Raw genomic sequence first — 16,459 nt, 5'->3', positions numbered from 1 at the left:
ACTAAAAAGGACCCCTTGACAAATACAAAAGGCTCCCAGTTTTACACACACTTCTGAAATAAATTTCCTCACTGTACCTTCAATCATGATATTGATTACATTTTCAAACAGACAAAAGCTTTTTTGGATCTCGATATACTTTTTTTTTGGTAACTCGTCTGAAACATTGCCTGTACTTTCATCTCTTTAACATCTATCTACTTTTGGAGTACTCTATGCTTGGCTCGTGGCAGGCACAATACTCGTACCTGTAAAATCGTCACTTTCTAAGAAATCAAAAATCTTACATTTGTGAAGCAAAACTAATGATGAACAAATGATCTAGCAGGATGTAAAGACACACAAACATCACATGAACATTTATTACAAATAGCACAATCAAGGATACAACAATTCTTTGATAAATCGCATCTTTGGGAATTCCTCAATTATTTTTTCTAAACAATATTTCACAATTTTATCCTGAATTTCATTCCCAGCCATCCAACTCATTCCCCTCAGATACTCTTTTAAGGTGCTCCAAATTAGCAAACAGTAACGAGACAAGCACTTACTTGTCTCACTGACCAATTCAAGTCATCTTCGGAAATCCTCCCAGGTAAACTTTAGACGTTTTTTATAGACTGAGCTCATGCATATGTTGAATACATTTCGGCTGTGATTTTATTAACAATTAAAACACGTCTTTAAGTAAGCCACAAAAAGAGAATCTTCCTCAAAAAACAAGTCAAGCCGCAGATGCTTCAAATAAAGCTGGGCAGTAAACATGGTATCCATTGTAAAGGGTCAGTCTGAAGCGGTCACAACTGCTTGTAACCCAAGATGATAGAGCAAATTTGAGGAAGTTTTGTAAACTAGCAGACTTACTAAAGGAGTACAATGATTTGTAGCAAAATGCATTAAAAAAAGATAAATAGTTACACACAGATGCCACAACATCTTCTGGAGAAACACTTGGGGTATTTTTTAATATAGGTTTTAGAGCTATTTGACAGCCCAGTCCAAATAATATTTATCATGTATTACTGTAAAGTCACAGTGATGACAAAATAAGTTAGTTTTTTTAAGGGGGGGGGGGGGGTTGCACTCTTCTAGAAAGTAACATTGTAGCGATGCCACATTTATGTGTCAACCTAATTAAGCAAACTAAAGACTCACTCGGGTGGTTCGACTTAAGTTTATTATCGCTGTTATCCACATCTTTGCTGGGAACATCTTTAGTATGTACTTGTGGTCCTTACTGACATACACCACTGCACGCAAAGGTCAATCTAAGACTTCAAAATAATACACAACAGGCAAGCAGAGATTATTTCAAATTATTACAGTACCGAATTGAAGGTTGCTTACTGTATGGGCAGTCGTCTAAGTCATTCCTCTTTGTAAATTAAGTGAGGCCTGCATGTTTTTGGTCTGTTGACATTACTGCATCAGATCGTCCCTATTTGTGAAAAGTCCACATAATGGGTCATGGTTCAGCATCAGGAAGGGACATTAACTGAGAGGCGTTGGTATGACATGGAGCAAAGACAAGGAGAATGCTACCTTCAAAACACAATAAATTGCAGATTCACGCCCAGTCATATAAAGTGAAATACCTCACATTTGTCTGTACCTTAGAGTTAACACTGTATTCATGACTGAATTGATTACGACTACCCTGCTCTTTCAGAACCCAAAACAGTGGCCTCTATACGGGCTATATCTTCATTTGTAAAAAGAGGTCCGGTCCGCTAACTGGGTCTTGCAGATGAGACATTTGATGTAATCTTCATTACTTAGTTTTCACCCGCTCCTTTAGTGTATCCACACAGTTCAAGAGGATTCTAGTCTTGCTTCTGCTCAGAAGAACACGAGAGGAGGTGTCGTTAAATAAGGGGTAAGCTCACGGGAATTCTGCTGTGGGTGGTTTCCAATCTGCTCATCTCCTCCGTTTCCTATCATCACCCTTCCACCAAGGCCTCGTCTGACCAGAACGTGCAGTTCTGCTACGTTCACTGCGGCACCGTCCTCCAAGCCCGCTGGGCCAGAGGGGCTTGGAGGGGGAGGTGGCAGTAGGGCTTGTGCATCTATCCTCACAGGAAGAGTGTCAGGAGACATGTGCAATGAGTCTGACGCGAGTCTGGATGTCTTGGCGACAGAGGGGACACGTTTCTAATTGTAAGGCACACTGCATACACATACCCCTGAAAAAAGAACAAGCACAGATAACGTTGGGCAAAAAGGGACACCTGCAATTATTCGATAAATGTTAGGTCAAACCTTTTTTTCCCAATAGCAAATAATGGAAAGAGAATTGTACCTGTTCAGGCATTTTTTTCTTCTTACTTTCACACAAATAAAAAAGATATTCATTTTCCGAACCGCTTGATCCCCACTAGGGTCGCGGAGGATGCTGGAGCCTATCCCAGCTGTTTTCGGGCAGTAGGTGGGGGACACCCTGAACCGGTTGCCAGCCAATCGCAGGGCACACAGAAATGAACAACCATTCGCGCTCACACTCACACCTAGGGACAATTTTTTTGGAGTGTTCCAATAAAAATGATAAATGGTAAAAATAACAAGGCCAAAGAAAAAAACCTACACATTCTTTTCTACCAGCTGAACAGAGTCACGCAAGGTATGCTGTGGTCTCATGTAATGATATGCACGATGGAGGTTTGAATTCTCAAAAGTACGGTGGAGTTTAGAAAAATGCATACGCATACCCATGTCCACAGGGCCTCAACTCTGTGTCAGCCATGATGTCACAGCAGAGTGTGCAGCAGTTGTCACGGATGCTAACTTGTTTCAGTAAAGCCAGTCGCCGATGTCTAGATAAAACACAAGCACAGAAAATGCTGTTTGTGCCAAATGACGATTGCTCACACCATTACAACTGCAGCAGGTTGGTGTAATGAACAACCACACTCCAAAAGGTATTTATTTATTTAAATTAAAACATTTTGGGAAGTTGTGTGGTGTTCACAGATTGTGCAAAAGTGCATGGAAATGCTTTTTCACTGTCTCACTGATATCCAGGTGGCAGCATGGTTTTAAAACAAAATTCATCACTGAATAGGGATGAGAATAATTACACTCCTGACAAAATCTTAGGGATATTTGGCTTTCAGGTAAAATTTCAAGTCAAGCCTAAAATGCATTCAAACCTTTACAGGTGAACTTAATGTGACCTTTTAAGCTTTTGAATGCACATGTCCACCTGTTAAATGTTTCAGTACGTTTTGCACAAGTTGTTGGGGAGGAGCTATGAGAGCATGAGACCTCATTCTCAAGCTGTAATTGGTGCTCAAGGGCACATGATGAGTTGTTGAAACATTGACACATTTTGTTGTGGTGTACCCACCATAGTTGTTACCTTTTGTTTCAATTAATTGTTTTGAGATGAGGCATCCTTCTATTTAAATCTCCTACTTATATATTACTGCAGCATGAACTTGTTTACATTTTCCATATACAGTATATCATCTGAAAGCCAAATATCTCAAACTTTTTGTGGGCAGTGTATATTGTGCTTGTGTTACAACCCTGTATTTCTATCATGTTTATGTTGTTACTTTGTGGGGGGAAAAAAAATACAGCCGGCTTCAAGTTACCTCGGTAGGATAATCTTTTCACTTGGTAGCAGCGAAGCAAAGTCGTTAAAGGTGCTGAACTTGACTGAGGGCGGGTGGCGGAAAGGTTTGGCACCAAAGTTAAATTCACACTGCTGGTATGACATGAAACTGGCTGCCGCAAAGAAGCCGGACCTGAGATTTAAGAAAAAAAATAGAGGAAATGTCACTCGTGAGAACTAAGAAAACGGGAAAAAGAAATGAAATATAAACTCACGTGGCAGAGGAGAAGACCTGTTTCTCTGGCGGCAGCTGATGCCCATTCAGATAGAAGATCATCTGCTTTTTGCTGAGGTCCAGCAGGAAGCCGACTGCATCTCCTACAAAAAGAGACCATCATCAGAGCACTATCAGGTCGAAGAAAATCTAGTCTAACTAATCTGGTTGTTTTAGCAGAATGTGCGTGCCGACTTACACAACAACAAAAATCTCAAAACATGTTGTCAGTCATTTCAAAATGCATACCCTCCTTCCAGCAGGGGTGAGCGTGAGGTTTACTGCGAGCATTGTACCAGATGAGCTGCCTGCAGCCATCATATGCACACGAGTATTCATCATCGCCAATCCCGTAGCCCTCCTGCAACACACGATTGCACATGTAAAAACATTTGCGGAAACAGAATGAGAAAATGGTGGGATAGCCGGGAAACAGAAGGATTACGTGGTTGAGGAACTTGCTGTCCTTGGTGGCCCATCCGATCTGCATCACGCCTGATGTAATGACAATCACCTCATAGTACCACACACCTGAATCCACGCAAAACGTACAGCGCACACTCTCGAAGGAGGACGCATCACACCGGGCCTATGGTCAGGGTGTGGGGGTGTGTGTGGTGGAGGAGGGGGGGAAGAAAAAGAATGTGAGACTTGTGCCGAATTTATTCTAAGACGTGGAATTTCATAATCAATTACACATCGGATATGGAAAGATCTCCAATTTTTGTAAAAATTATTTATTAGGGCACAACTGATATGGATTTTTTGAGGCTGATGCCAATTCAGATATGAGGCAGAATAAAATTCTGATAACCAATTAAACAGCCTTTTAAATATACAAAAAATGTAAAGAATATTTTTTTTCGTCCATTACTGCTGACAAAAGAGATATGAATTAAAGGCAGAACATTTGACTGTTTTACAATACTACCTTTAGCAGTTTGCTGCAATTTGCAGCAGTGGAAAAAAAATCAGCAAAAATGTGATTCAGAAGGGGGGGGGGGGGGGGGTTCAATATCATTATCTTTGTCTTATGCGTATTTGGAACCGAGAGTCGCCGCTTGGAATTGAAATGGATTTCCATGGGACAGGAGAAGTGAACCAATCTCTTTTTTCGTCAATGGATGCTACAGCATCTTGTTGACTTTGAGACTTAGCTTGTAGCCAACGTGTGCACATTTTGAGCATGACATCTCTGATTCACTGGTTAAAGGACACTTTGATTCTCTCCTCTTTCATCTCAAACTGCTTCAAACAACAAAGCGTGTGACGGAAAAGTGGTTAGGACTGCACGACTGTCCGTGTTTTATGTTATGTGTTGTGTTTATTATTTTACTTTATGTTAACTGTTTTGTTAAGCGCTTTGTTACAGCTGCCACAGCATGTATTGTATTGTAATGTGTTTAAAAAAATCACAGATAGCTAGATCTCTCTCACTCTCTCTTTCAAATTAGATTTCTTTTTTTTTTTTTTCAAAAGCGCTAACACTGATTAATGAGTAGGGCCCTAACATTTAGATGTATGAAACACCTATTGGTGGAAATTGAATTGAGTGTTTCCTTTCGCATTTATTTGGCATCTACATGATTATAAACAATTGAGGCTAATTTCAGACAGGCTGACCTCTAATCCACTCGGGGAGATCTTGAGGTACTCGCTGACGTCATTGCTGTTGAGCATGGCGTTGATATGGGTGAGATTGACCTTCTCATAAGTGAACTGGCGCCCTTCTTTCAGGACTGGATGGGGAAAAGCAGCAGCATCCTCTTTAGTGAGTCACTCACACACAATCAACGGAGCAGCTTGTCGAACACACAGGCTAACTCACACAGGTTGTCTAAGCTCCACTGTGAGCAGAATCCAACCTGCCTCTTTAGATAGTTGGTGTGCTCAGCCCACAATTCCAACACAGCCAGTCTCTTGCTAATACAAGACTCGGATACTGTCAGCTTGTTCTCACCTGAGGGTAACAAAGACATTTTTTTTTTTTTTTTAAAGAACATCACTGCCTCATCAGTTTAACGAGTGAACTTACTGGTCTGAGAGAACTTCTCCAAGGCAATCAGAGCAAACAGCATGACGGTGGGATGTGCCTCAGAGCTCTTGGGGGAAGAAACACATGAAATGAATAAGTCGTTCATTTGCATATTTCTATATTACCTGAACAAACTGCACATGAGCCATCTGAGTCACAACTTGATGTAAAGTGTGTTATTCTCTCATGAAAGATTTGTTTAGCAGTGTTGTTATGTGCTGCCATTGTGGGGCAAAGGCTTCATGTTCTGATACTTTGAATGCTTCTATTGCCGAGTTCTGGAACGCATCACTCTCAATTAAATTCAACTTTATTTATCGAGCTATTGTGAGGTGTGAGTTGCTCTTGCAGCTCTACATCCATCAATTGAAAACATCTTTTTTTTTTTTTTTTTTTGGTCTCAACTATGCTCACCATGCTCTCTAGAAGGTATTCGAGAGTTCCGGGGCTCAAGAGTCCAATACTGGCTGGTCCTTCGAAAGAAGGCACAAGATTAGTCAGGTGATTGGGTCAGTGTGACAAGACAAAACAAACATTCTAGGGTGTCAATTTACCAGCCAGTTTCTCAGCCAAACATCCGAGGACAGCTGTGGTGTTTCTGTGTTTGGCGGGAGTAAGAGCATCCTGTTGGGCCACGGCTGCACTCAGACTCAGCATGTCTGACAGTTTCTGGAGTGCGTCCTAAAGACAACAAGAGTTGCTTACTCAAAGATGGTGACTTACAACAGGAAGGCCAAGTTAAATATGCCGCTTGGAAATTCTGCTTTGGGGATATTTTGGCCCTTTTTTTATAGCAGTCATTCTGACAATGTAAACTGTACATAGTAGGCAGATATTCAGAACATGGATCGGCAAAGCCGAAAATTGGGCTTCATTTGTTTAGCTTTTAAAGAGGCAAACTTGTATTTTACATTGTTGTGAAAATGTATTATTCCGTTTTTTTTGCCTCCTAAATTATCTGTAGTGTTAAATGATAATTCACACTCAATTAGGAGAGGGGAATGATTCTTCATGCTATAAAGGTATTGTATAATTATCCGTGTGACAAACAAGTATATGTAATGGGGGTTTACAATAAAACCTTTTGTGAATCTCTGGTTTCTGATTTATTTAAGAGATTGATGATATATATTTGATGGACATAGAAATCTATTTAGAATCTTTACTAATTTAGTGAACCCAAGTGGAATGGAAATTGTTTTTGAAGCACTGAGTATTAACAGATTCTAGCACAGGGGTAGGGAAGTCCGGTTCCTCGAGAGCCATATCCAGCCTGTTTTTCACGTCTCCCTCCTCCAAGACACCTGGTTCAATTGATCGTGATTGTTCCAGGCCTCGATAGAGTTTGCTGATGAGCTCATCGTTTGAATTAGGTGTGGTGAAGGAGAGAGAGCGATCTAAAACGGGCAGGATATGCCTCACGAGGAACCGGAGTTCCCTCTCCCTGTTTTAGCAGCCAAACGAAGCACACCGCACCCAGTATATGAAATGTCTTCATTCGAAGGGACACACAGTCAATGAGCTGGATGAACATAATCCCATCCAAGGGCAACAATTACAATCATACAGGCAGGCCTTGAGACAGGATAAAATGTTAGGACCAGGAGTAATCCCAATCTTAATGACGCATCAATTTCTTGAATCGGCTACTTTTGTGTCACAGCATTCAGGTGTCGTATTTGTCCTTAAGACAACTAACCTAATATTAACGTGTTCCCTTCAGTAGCTCGACCAAGTAACATTTGAAAAGCAAATTAACTGTGGTTGAAACAAGTTTTACTTGGAGCCAACACAAGTATTAAAAATGACAGCAGCAAGAGCTATTTCCCATTAACTATTTAAGCAAGGGCAGTCTGGGGTAGCTGATCGCATCTTACAACGTCATTTCCTCAGTGAATGTATGTCTTTTGAAATTGTAAGCAAAAGGAAACGTAGCAGTTTCATTTTGCCTTTAAGGGTAAAAGCTTATAATAAATTAACGACACGTTTCACCTTAGTGGGCAAGGGGCACTCATCCAATAGCAAGGTGATGACTGCAGGGCCAAGTGGGTCGTCTAATGGTATCACTCGAATCAGAGACTGGACAACTTCTAGCCAGCCGTCATCTAAGAGAGAAGAAAGACAAGATGCAGGTTCAGCTTCTCCTCCAATGCATCTTAGTTAACGTGCGCCTAATGGTGTAGTAGATAACGGTCTGATTTACTGAAGGTTTGCACATCCCAAAACAGGTTGTCCTCTCCTCCACTTTCCATGGGGAAAACCTACAGAGCTACCCTGTACCTAAAAGGCATTCTCCACCCCTTGGGTTTTATATACTTATTTAACCGTGCAAGGCAATTGACCAGTTTCTCATTTACAATGCTGACCCGACTGCAGACAACAGAACAATGTAAAATATAAAACGCAGCACAAAAAGTACAACTACAGTACATAGAACAACGTGGACTACAGTGTTCCCTGACTTTTCACAGGTGATACGTTACAAGAGCCCCACAGTGAATTTCTGCAAAGAACAGGTCGACTTTTAAATGTTTATTCAAAGCACTTGCTACATTTTATCAATGTTACATTTAAAATGCAAAATGTAGTACAATAGGCGAGCTGCAGGCTGCATTCAATAATTAACTCGAGCGGAGCATACACTGCACCCAGCACCAGACGAGACAGTGGAACATTGGTCAATAACTACGTGAAATGCTTTCTTTTGATCCATAATTGGCTTAACCAAACGGAAATGGGGGTGGGGGAGGATTTGAGTCTGTGTGCGTGTTATTAATATTATATAGTTTTGTGTTAGTGCACAGTGCACCCTACTCATCCTATGAGTTTCGCTTTCATGAAAAGATTTTTCAATAAATAAAATAAAAAAGCAGGTCACCTTTAACCTACGGTAGCGCATGACCTGCATCACCGGGAGTTGTTCTCGGTCAGCAGTCTGCATTTGGAGCTTTCGATCTGAGCTGTTGCTATATATCTTTTTCTTATGATTATTCTCAATCAAAATTTGTTCCATTTGGAATTCAGCTATGGCACTGGCAAAGAATGGGAAACTGGAGCACCACGAGATGCATTTTAAATCTGAACACGTACGTACGATAGTTTCTGCATTGAACATGCTGCAAATGTGCATCCCATGCCTCCGCGTCATGTCTCTACTAAGGTAGGCAGGGATTTCCTTATTCACAAAGTCACAAACTCTTGTATCTACTTTATTTTTCTGTTTTGTTCATGTTAGGGGCCGTTATGGCTGTTGCTCATCATGGCATGCGTGTGTACGTGTGTGTGCATGGGTGAGCGTGCGTGTGTGTGGGTGTGTGGGTGTGAATGCATGTGCGGTAACAGGTCGAACGCAGGAGGTCGGTTGCTTGAATAGTAGTTCGTCAGTTAAAAAGGGTAGGGCATCCTTGCTCCAGGCGCTCCATCTTGGGGCACAGTGCACCAGGCAGTACAGATAAAAACAGGTCAAGCAAGTGGTGCCGATTGGTTTATAACATAGGCTGCACTTGAAAATGAATGAGGGGAGGGCGCTGTGCCTCTCCCAACACACAAACTCTCAGGGGACTGCACACGAGTCAGTGAATTTCCGAACAACCCTAATGTAAATGGTCTCGGTTTTTAAACAAATCAAATAAAAAAACAAATATCCGCTTAGGAAAAAAAAAAGGGTTGAAAATAAATTAAAATTATGGTTGAGTGTCGTTGGCAGATGTCTGCATGCTGCTGAGTGTCACTCCCTTGCATTACTGCAGACATAAATAAATCGGCAGGCTTTGAAGGAAAAGAATTAACATCCTTGCTTTCAAAATAAAACTGAAGTGCATTGCCAAGTGGTCTATGAATATTGCAACACATCACGTTAGACAGGCAGACTTGATAGCTGACTGCCGAGCCCCATGACTTGCTATCTGCAAGCTAAAACTCTCAGTTAGGGTTGTGAAGAAGTTGTGTAGCAAACAACGTGCACATGACAAACCACTCACGCGCAACATAGAACTACGAACAATAGACCATAAACACATGACAGTAAACCAGAGGTGAGTCTAGCCCATTTTAGGGGTGCTGAAGCTGTTACAGCGTCGTGATCCCTCAGTTTTCAGCAAAGATCCCTTCGTTTTTTTCAAACTAGTAAATCGCATCTCACAATGTACATCAATAATCATGCCCAAACATTACAAAATGAACCTACAGTCGTTGCTTTCTGTAGGCACAATATGACATTCAATAATCAACAAAACTAGGAACCTCAGTTGAAATATGTTCTGCTTTCACTTCTACTTTCAAATTTAGTGTCAATTTAAGGTATAAAAAGGTGTCAGTGACATCTTAACTCACAAAACATGCGTTATAAGAAAAATCTTCATTCTTTCTCTTTGTATGATTTATTGAAGACCAATAACTGTTTTTGACACGTGTGGAAAAAAAGTCCAAATGTAGATTTTCTTACCCGTCTCTGCCATCTCGTGTAAAGTGATCATGGAATAAGGTGGTTCTTGATCACTGGTGGGAACAAAAGAAAAATCAGTTTCATGAATGTGAAAGCAGTCTAGTCTAATATGTGGATTCCTAGAGGTGAACGACACGAAAATCATTTGGTTTAATTACATGGGAAAACAGTTTTCTGACAAATACTTAAAAATGTTACCTATTTAATGGCAGAAAGACAGCAATTACTTGTCTCTGACTTTTGCACTTGAGAATGGTCTGCAAATTCTGACTGCCACTTGTTCAAGTTATAACTTTTCTTTCAATTTTCAAACTGCGTCCATGTAAAAATGGAAAAGATAAAATCATCTCGAGGTGCAACGATTTATCGACATATCTTTGGAATTTCAGTCTCTCAACAGTAAACATTCTTAGATTTCTATGGTGCTCCATCAAAGCAGACTTTGTGATCTTTGTGTTGAGTCAAGATAAAACATTTGCCTTCACATTGGAAAACAAATCAACATTTTTGCATATTTCCTGGCATGTTAAGGGCAAACCACGAACTGAATCATAATTTATGTTTGTACATTTTCTGCTTTGTCAATTTTAAGTTAGTCCCCTTTTTGATAATAAAGGGATGTAAATGAAATCGTTTTAATTTTAAAAATCAACTTGATTAAATAATTTATAACATAATCGACAGATTAATCGATTATTAGAATAATCTGTAGTTGCAGCTCTAAACTCTAAGCATGCTTTTATGGGCCTCGTTTGCCACACTAGAACACTAACCAGTTGTCATAAAATTGGAAGCATACAATTACAAATATAAGATTACTGGCCATATAGTGTGGCTAATTGTTTGCGGGATAAGAATGACTCCCTTTGACAAAGAAGACAAAAAGTACATGAGGCTGTTGTAGTCTATGTTGGAACTGTCACAGTTCAAACCTGCCACAATAGTGATGATATTAATCAGTTACAAGTTAACAAAATGTGAGACCCTTATCTCCGGCGATAGCGAATCACAAGGGAAGTCAGCTACCTGTGTGCAGTGTACACACTTACTCATATCAAAACCTTTACAAACCTTTGTAAAATCACAAATTTAGATTTCTCTAGTTCAAATGCTTGGTGAAGATTTTTTTTCTTGGAGAAAATGCTGACCACAGATTATGCTCTCACATTATAGGCCCATTTAGTCTTCAAATGTAATGTCTTTAATTAAATATTGTCAATATGGGCATGACACAACTTATTTACTTGTCTACAAGGGTCCTGATGACAGCCAGCGTGTCCAGCACCAGGCTATCCACGTTTTGCTTCTTCCGCCGTGGCTCGTGGGGGCCGCGCCCCCTGCGTGGGGGTCTGACCGGGTCCCTTGGGCGACTGCTACGAGACTCTCCCACTTCGACAGCTGTGCCCGTCCCGTGGTCCACCCGCCTGGCTTGTCCTCGGGCTCCTCTCGATGTCCCGTGGTGATGGTCCTCAACATCGCTATCCTCCCGACACACACAGCTATTACCCATGGTTCCAGGGCCACCAAGCACAAAGGCAAGGGTCTCCCACGGGGAAGAAAAGGTGTTTGTGGAGAAAAGGAATAGCAGAACCTGTGCAAGGCTCCTGCAGGCACAGTAACTGATCCAGGTAGCTACTATCATATCATTTGATGAGCTTGGTTATGGGGGGTTCTTGTCCCAAAGGGCAGGTTTGGGTTGGACCGAATGATCATCGTGACTCTCGGCGGGGAAGTGGAGAGATGTTTAACAACACACAACTGGGTTAGTAGACCAAGAGGGGACAGGCGATGTGATGAAATCTTTAATCATCATAAGCATCACAAGGTTCTGTACTAGAGGTCCTCCTGATTTCACCCAACTTTGGAAAGCTAAGACAGGGAAAAAAACATTAGGGCATGACCTACAAAAATGTAATACAAGTGTTACACTCACTCAATGTCACTCTAAAAATCTACAGTGAAAACCACAACGCCATTTATTTTCTCCTGATTCACACGAATCTACTCAATTTTCAACAGGGCATTAGTTCCAGTAACTCAGACAGAATAATAATTATGGAACTAAAATGCTATCGGTGTTGTTGACAAAACATCCCAAAACTGTTAGCGTGCTAGCTTGTTAGCCAACTAGTAAGCAACAGTTATAAGCAATGGCAGCTCTAAATAAAACCACGAGTCTAAAAAGTCGTAACTATAGCGTCGCTTGTGAGTTGAATTTCATTCACGTGCACAATTACGTCTCAGTCAATTTCGAAATACTACAGCATCTGAAAAGAGACACGCCAGAAAGTAGCCAAATAGGATTCCAGCGACGATTTAGGCTGTCGCTAACCAGCTGCTAAGACGATAGCTTGGCTCACCATGACTTTCAAACTGATCAAGTTAGGAAACACGACTTGCAATGAACTAGGCGTAGTGCTTCTGCAGTCAAGGTAATATAAGAGTAGATTTACCCAACGAGCGCCTATTCCGCAACACACCTTTGTCGATGGCCAATAGCTTAATGTGTCATGCACATTGAGAAGACGCTACACGGAATCGCTGCCTGCAAGATCCGTGCTAAATTCCGTAGCGCAGGCAGCTAGCAGCAGACCGAAATCTCACTGTCATCAACCGGGATGCAGACAAGGATTCCGTCGCTTTCTCTATAATAAATACAAAAACAACGTAAAATGACAAAACTTAAAAATAGTGAAAAATACATCCCATTTCTCTGCTCAATATCTGCAGTATTTTGTGACTAGAAAGGGGAATTATGTATTATATATTGAAAGTATTATGTCCCAAATCAATATACTATGCAATATAATTAGAGAAATGTGACGAACCCTATCAGAAAGTGACGGACCAGGAGGGAACCTTAAGGCAGACCGCGGGCTGAACCGTAATGTGGATTTGGAATTCAGCAGCCCCGTCCCCCTACAATTCATAATAGATACAATGAAAGGTGAGAAAACAGCAAGACTTGAATAAACATGGGGAAATGGAGAAGATCCCACCACCCACTACATTTCGGCTGGACAGGGCTGCCGTGGCCACCAGGAATTGAAGAACATGAGGAACCTGCTGCAGTGGGTGATTGGTCGGATGTACACTAATCTCCCTCGGTGACACATTCAGTGGCAGACTACTGCGGAAAGCCAATTGAATCTTTAAGACCCTGACCACTTTCTTCTGGAAAACGTCATTAAAGTGCTGAACCACACGACGCAAAAGTAGCTTCTGCCAACAAGCTATGAAATGTATCTGCCCCCCCCCCCCCCATCTCCAACACACATACATTTTTTTTTTTAACCACACTCATCTTCATGGTCACATTGGTGCTCTAGCCTATTCCAACAGAGGTCAGGTAGTCATTGGGAACACTCCCATTCACATAATTGAGGGGGAAATGACCCAAATCAAGACCGTGTGAAACAAACTTATGTATTTTATCACATGTCTCAGACTTTGATCACACACCGTATTTTTATTTTATTCCAAACATTTGTACTTGTACACATGCTCAATGTTTCAGGGAAATTAATAGCTATAATTAATCAACAGAATGTGATACATGTACTGTATTTGCAATATCAATTTCCAGAAAGAGGTGCTGCCACATAATGTTCCCCTCACTTCTCATAGGATCAAGAATTTCATAGTGAATAAAGTATTGAGAACCACAATTATCACATCAGTATTCAGATAGTGTGTTGTAAATTGGGACAGTCATACACTCTGCTGCGGTCTAGGGTCGTGTTGAAACAATTGTCACGATACATCCCACTCTTGGCAAGGTGTTTGGTGAATTTCTGTGATTTTGGGTGGAATGTACAGGGTGTAGTTTCAATAGTGGGAGGATACAGGCCGTAGTCACCAGAGGTGGTCCTGTATAGGGGGTTCTGAGGTTTGGACCATCGCGATTGACTTGCACCTCTGAAAGATGGTGTGGCAGTGCAGGTGAAAACTGGATTTCCAAGGTTGATGCATGTTTGTGTGTTTTCTGCCTGCTCTTCAACTGGGGTTGACATCACTGAAGCGCCCGCTGAGGAAAAAAAAACAACTTTTGAAAAAATTTAATAATCACACACAATTTTGACAATTTGATGTAGTTCTGCTCATACCTGTGCTGTTGGTAAAATTATGTCAATATGGAATACGAACCACAGAAATGTTTACTGTCACGTGAAAGAAATATCATGATTTTATTTGGACATTTTATGTATTATTTGGCTTTAACATGCTTATTTACTTTAGCCAACAAACCACAATCCAAACATATTTGTGAGGCTACTTGTTTTTTGCTACACCTCTTGTGCACATGGACGATTTCTTCAAGCTCTTTAGTGTGATCAATTGTCTTGTCTTTGAATAAATGAAAATGCTGACACTGAGATACCTGTATGTTCTCTTAAACGTAGCTACGTAATTAAAAAATATTTACAATACTATAATACTTAAATAATTGTAATGTTAGTAATAGTAAATTAATCTAAAATGCTATTACAATATTCCGATATTTGAACAGTAGTGATCAAGTAAAACATTATTGGGGAGTTAGTCGGTTTAGTTGCTACCATAATCAACGAAAAAAACATGGTGAACGTTACCCAAACGTACCGTCAAAGAGCGATTTGTCCAAATAAGACTGTTCTTTCTTTGGCTGTTCGCAATCTTCTTTAGTTTCCATGGCGACCATTAAACACCGGCCTTGCCTTGTAGGCGGGGCAAATTGAGGGCTCGGAGATGTTTAAGATAATACATTTCCATTAACCAAACTTTCGAATGTGTTTGTAATATTGGAAACGTTTCAGCGTTTTAATCAACATTTGTTCTTAAACGATATTTACGTCATTTTCGTCATCCCTAAGCGTCGGGGTATGACGTTTAATAAATGCGCCATTCGCAAAACTCGGACAACTCATACACGTTTCAATTTCGAACTTTTGTATTTATTCTCTACGTGACACACAAGAATATATAATACAGGTTTTTCGTAGGAGCGGGTTTGTGACGTGGAAAGAAAGTCTTGTCTTGAGTATGGACAGTGAAATCCAACGAGACGGTAGAGTTTTGGATCTTACCGATGACGCTTGGAGAGAAGACAAATTGCCCTATGAAGACGTCACAATCCCGCTGGTAAATCAGCGTTTGCATTATGACACCCATGTATCATGCAGTGTCTTTTAAGTATCCAATTTTCCCAAAAATATTTCATTTTTAAGCATTAGATGGGTCTTATCGGAACCCCCCCCCCCCACCAGTATTACTATACGTTGTGTTACAATGAAATGATTGCAACAATGCAGATTATCATCCATGAAGCCAATCACAGTGCAGCAGTAAACTTACTGTGTGAAATGGTATCCTTTGACTGAATGTGGATCTTTACTTGATGTAACCTATTGTTACAGTCCAGCAACAGAGCACCCAAACCTGTCAGTCTGACACAGAGACAACCCATCTTTTGTCGGTTTAAAATCTTTCATCGTGCATGTGTTAGGATTGTGAAAAGAACGACTACCCCAGAGGGAGCCCACACAATCGCGAACAGTAATTTGATTAGAATAATCTCATCATGTTGTCTTTGCTGCATTTCAGAGTGAACTCCCCGAGGCTGAACAGGACAATGGTGGATCCACAGAGTCCATGAAGGAACAAGAAATGAAGTGGACAGACCTTTCCCTGCAGAGCCTTCATGAAAACACTCCAAACACTGGGAGTTGAATCACTGCTGGCATGGCACTGTAGAACACCAGCTACGTTCACAGATTTGCTTTGTTGAGATGTTAGTCCACTATCTTGGGGCTTTCATGAATCTTATCTCTTGATTACCTGCTGCAGGTTTCTAGCGTTCCTACTAAGGAGCAGTCCTTCAAATATTTTGCGTCAGCACTTAAATTGTCACATTCTGCTTTAATTAACTTGTTAAAAATCTGCTCTCAATCCTTTTACAATGTTTTAGACCAGCTCCATGCATTGTCACATTCTGCTTTAATTGACTTGTTCAAATCTGCACGCAATCTTTTCACAATGTTTTAGACCAGCTCCATGCAGTTCAAGAGTATAGATAAGCATGTAAACAAATGTTATATGTTTATGTGTCCATGTGTAGTGTCTTTGAAATTATTAAAACCTTACACATGCATTGCAATCGTGTTTGTAGTC

The 16,459-nt window shown here is 40.8% G+C and overlaps 2 protein-coding genes across 3 annotated transcripts; one reads left to right on the top strand and one right to left on the bottom strand.

The window, feature by feature from the left end:
• Positions 1 to 332: 332 nt before the first annotated feature.
• On the bottom strand, positions 333 to 13,234 carry rspry1 (ring finger and SPRY domain containing 1). Of its 2 annotated transcripts, none has more exons than XM_086108805.1 (16): positions 13,138 to 13,234; positions 12,763 to 12,954; positions 11,554 to 12,178; positions 10,310 to 10,362; positions 7,858 to 7,970; positions 6,420 to 6,546; positions 6,280 to 6,338; positions 5,866 to 5,932; positions 5,659 to 5,790; positions 5,454 to 5,569; positions 4,276 to 4,419; positions 4,080 to 4,191; positions 3,832 to 3,934; positions 3,597 to 3,749; positions 2,709 to 2,813; positions 333 to 2,186 (listed from the first exon to the last, which is right to left on the bottom strand). In XM_086108805.1, exons 3-16 carry the CDS (start codon positions 11,949 to 11,951, stop codon positions 2,090 to 2,092), a joined length of 1,779 nt encoding a protein of 592 aa, XP_085964931.1. In that variant the 5' UTR covers positions 11,952 to 12,178; positions 12,763 to 12,954; positions 13,138 to 13,234; the 3' UTR covers positions 333 to 2,089. The 2 variants fall into 2 exon arrangements, with proteins under 2 accessions (XP_085964931.1, XP_085964932.1); XM_086108806.1 differs by having other exon boundaries at positions 12,790 to 12,954.
• A 1,939-nt stretch (positions 13,235 to 15,173) lies between these two features.
• On the top strand, positions 15,174 to 16,445 carry anapc13 (anaphase promoting complex subunit 13). Its single transcript, XM_086108810.1, has 2 exons — positions 15,174 to 15,430; positions 15,893 to 16,445. Exons 1-2 carry the CDS (start codon positions 15,332 to 15,334, stop codon positions 16,016 to 16,018), a joined length of 225 nt encoding a protein of 74 aa, XP_085964936.1. The 5' UTR covers positions 15,174 to 15,331; the 3' UTR covers positions 16,019 to 16,445.
• Positions 16,446 to 16,459: the final 14 nt, after the last annotated feature.

The sequence above is a fragment of the Hippocampus guttulatus genome, chromosome 4 (assembly GCF_054856545.1).
Source record: "Hippocampus guttulatus isolate MCC_2025c chromosome 4, RoL_Hgut_1.0, whole genome shotgun sequence".
NCBI classification, from domain to species: Eukaryota; Metazoa; Chordata; class Actinopteri; order Syngnathiformes; family Syngnathidae; genus Hippocampus; species Hippocampus guttulatus.
Note: the sequence above shows the minus strand (reverse complement) of the source record. Positions and strands in the feature narration are given on the sequence as shown.

What these genes read in the sequence shown, in the direction of transcription:
- rspry1 (XM_086108805.1), bottom strand. Translation starts at nt 11,951, where the DNA reads ATGATAGTAGCTACCTGGATCAGTTACTGTGCCTGCAGGAGCCTTGCA. An exon ending in AGTGCCCCTTGCCCACTAAG is followed by an intron (nt 6,547 to 7,857) that starts GTGAAACGTGTC and finishes TGTTGTCTTTAG; the next exon opens with GACGCACTCCAGAAACTGTC. An exon ending in TCACCCCTGCTGGAAGGAGG is followed by an intron (nt 3,935 to 4,079) that starts GTATGCATTTTG and finishes CTCTTTTTGTAG; the next exon opens with GAGATGCAGTCGGCTTCCTG.
- anapc13 (XM_086108810.1), top strand. Translation starts at nt 15,332, where the DNA reads ATGGACAGTGAAATCCAACGAGACGGTAGAGTTTTGGATCTTACCGAT. An exon ending in AAGACGTCACAATCCCGCTG is followed by an intron (nt 15,431 to 15,892) that starts GTAAATCAGCGT and finishes GCTGCATTTCAG; the next exon opens with AGTGAACTCCCCGAGGCTGA.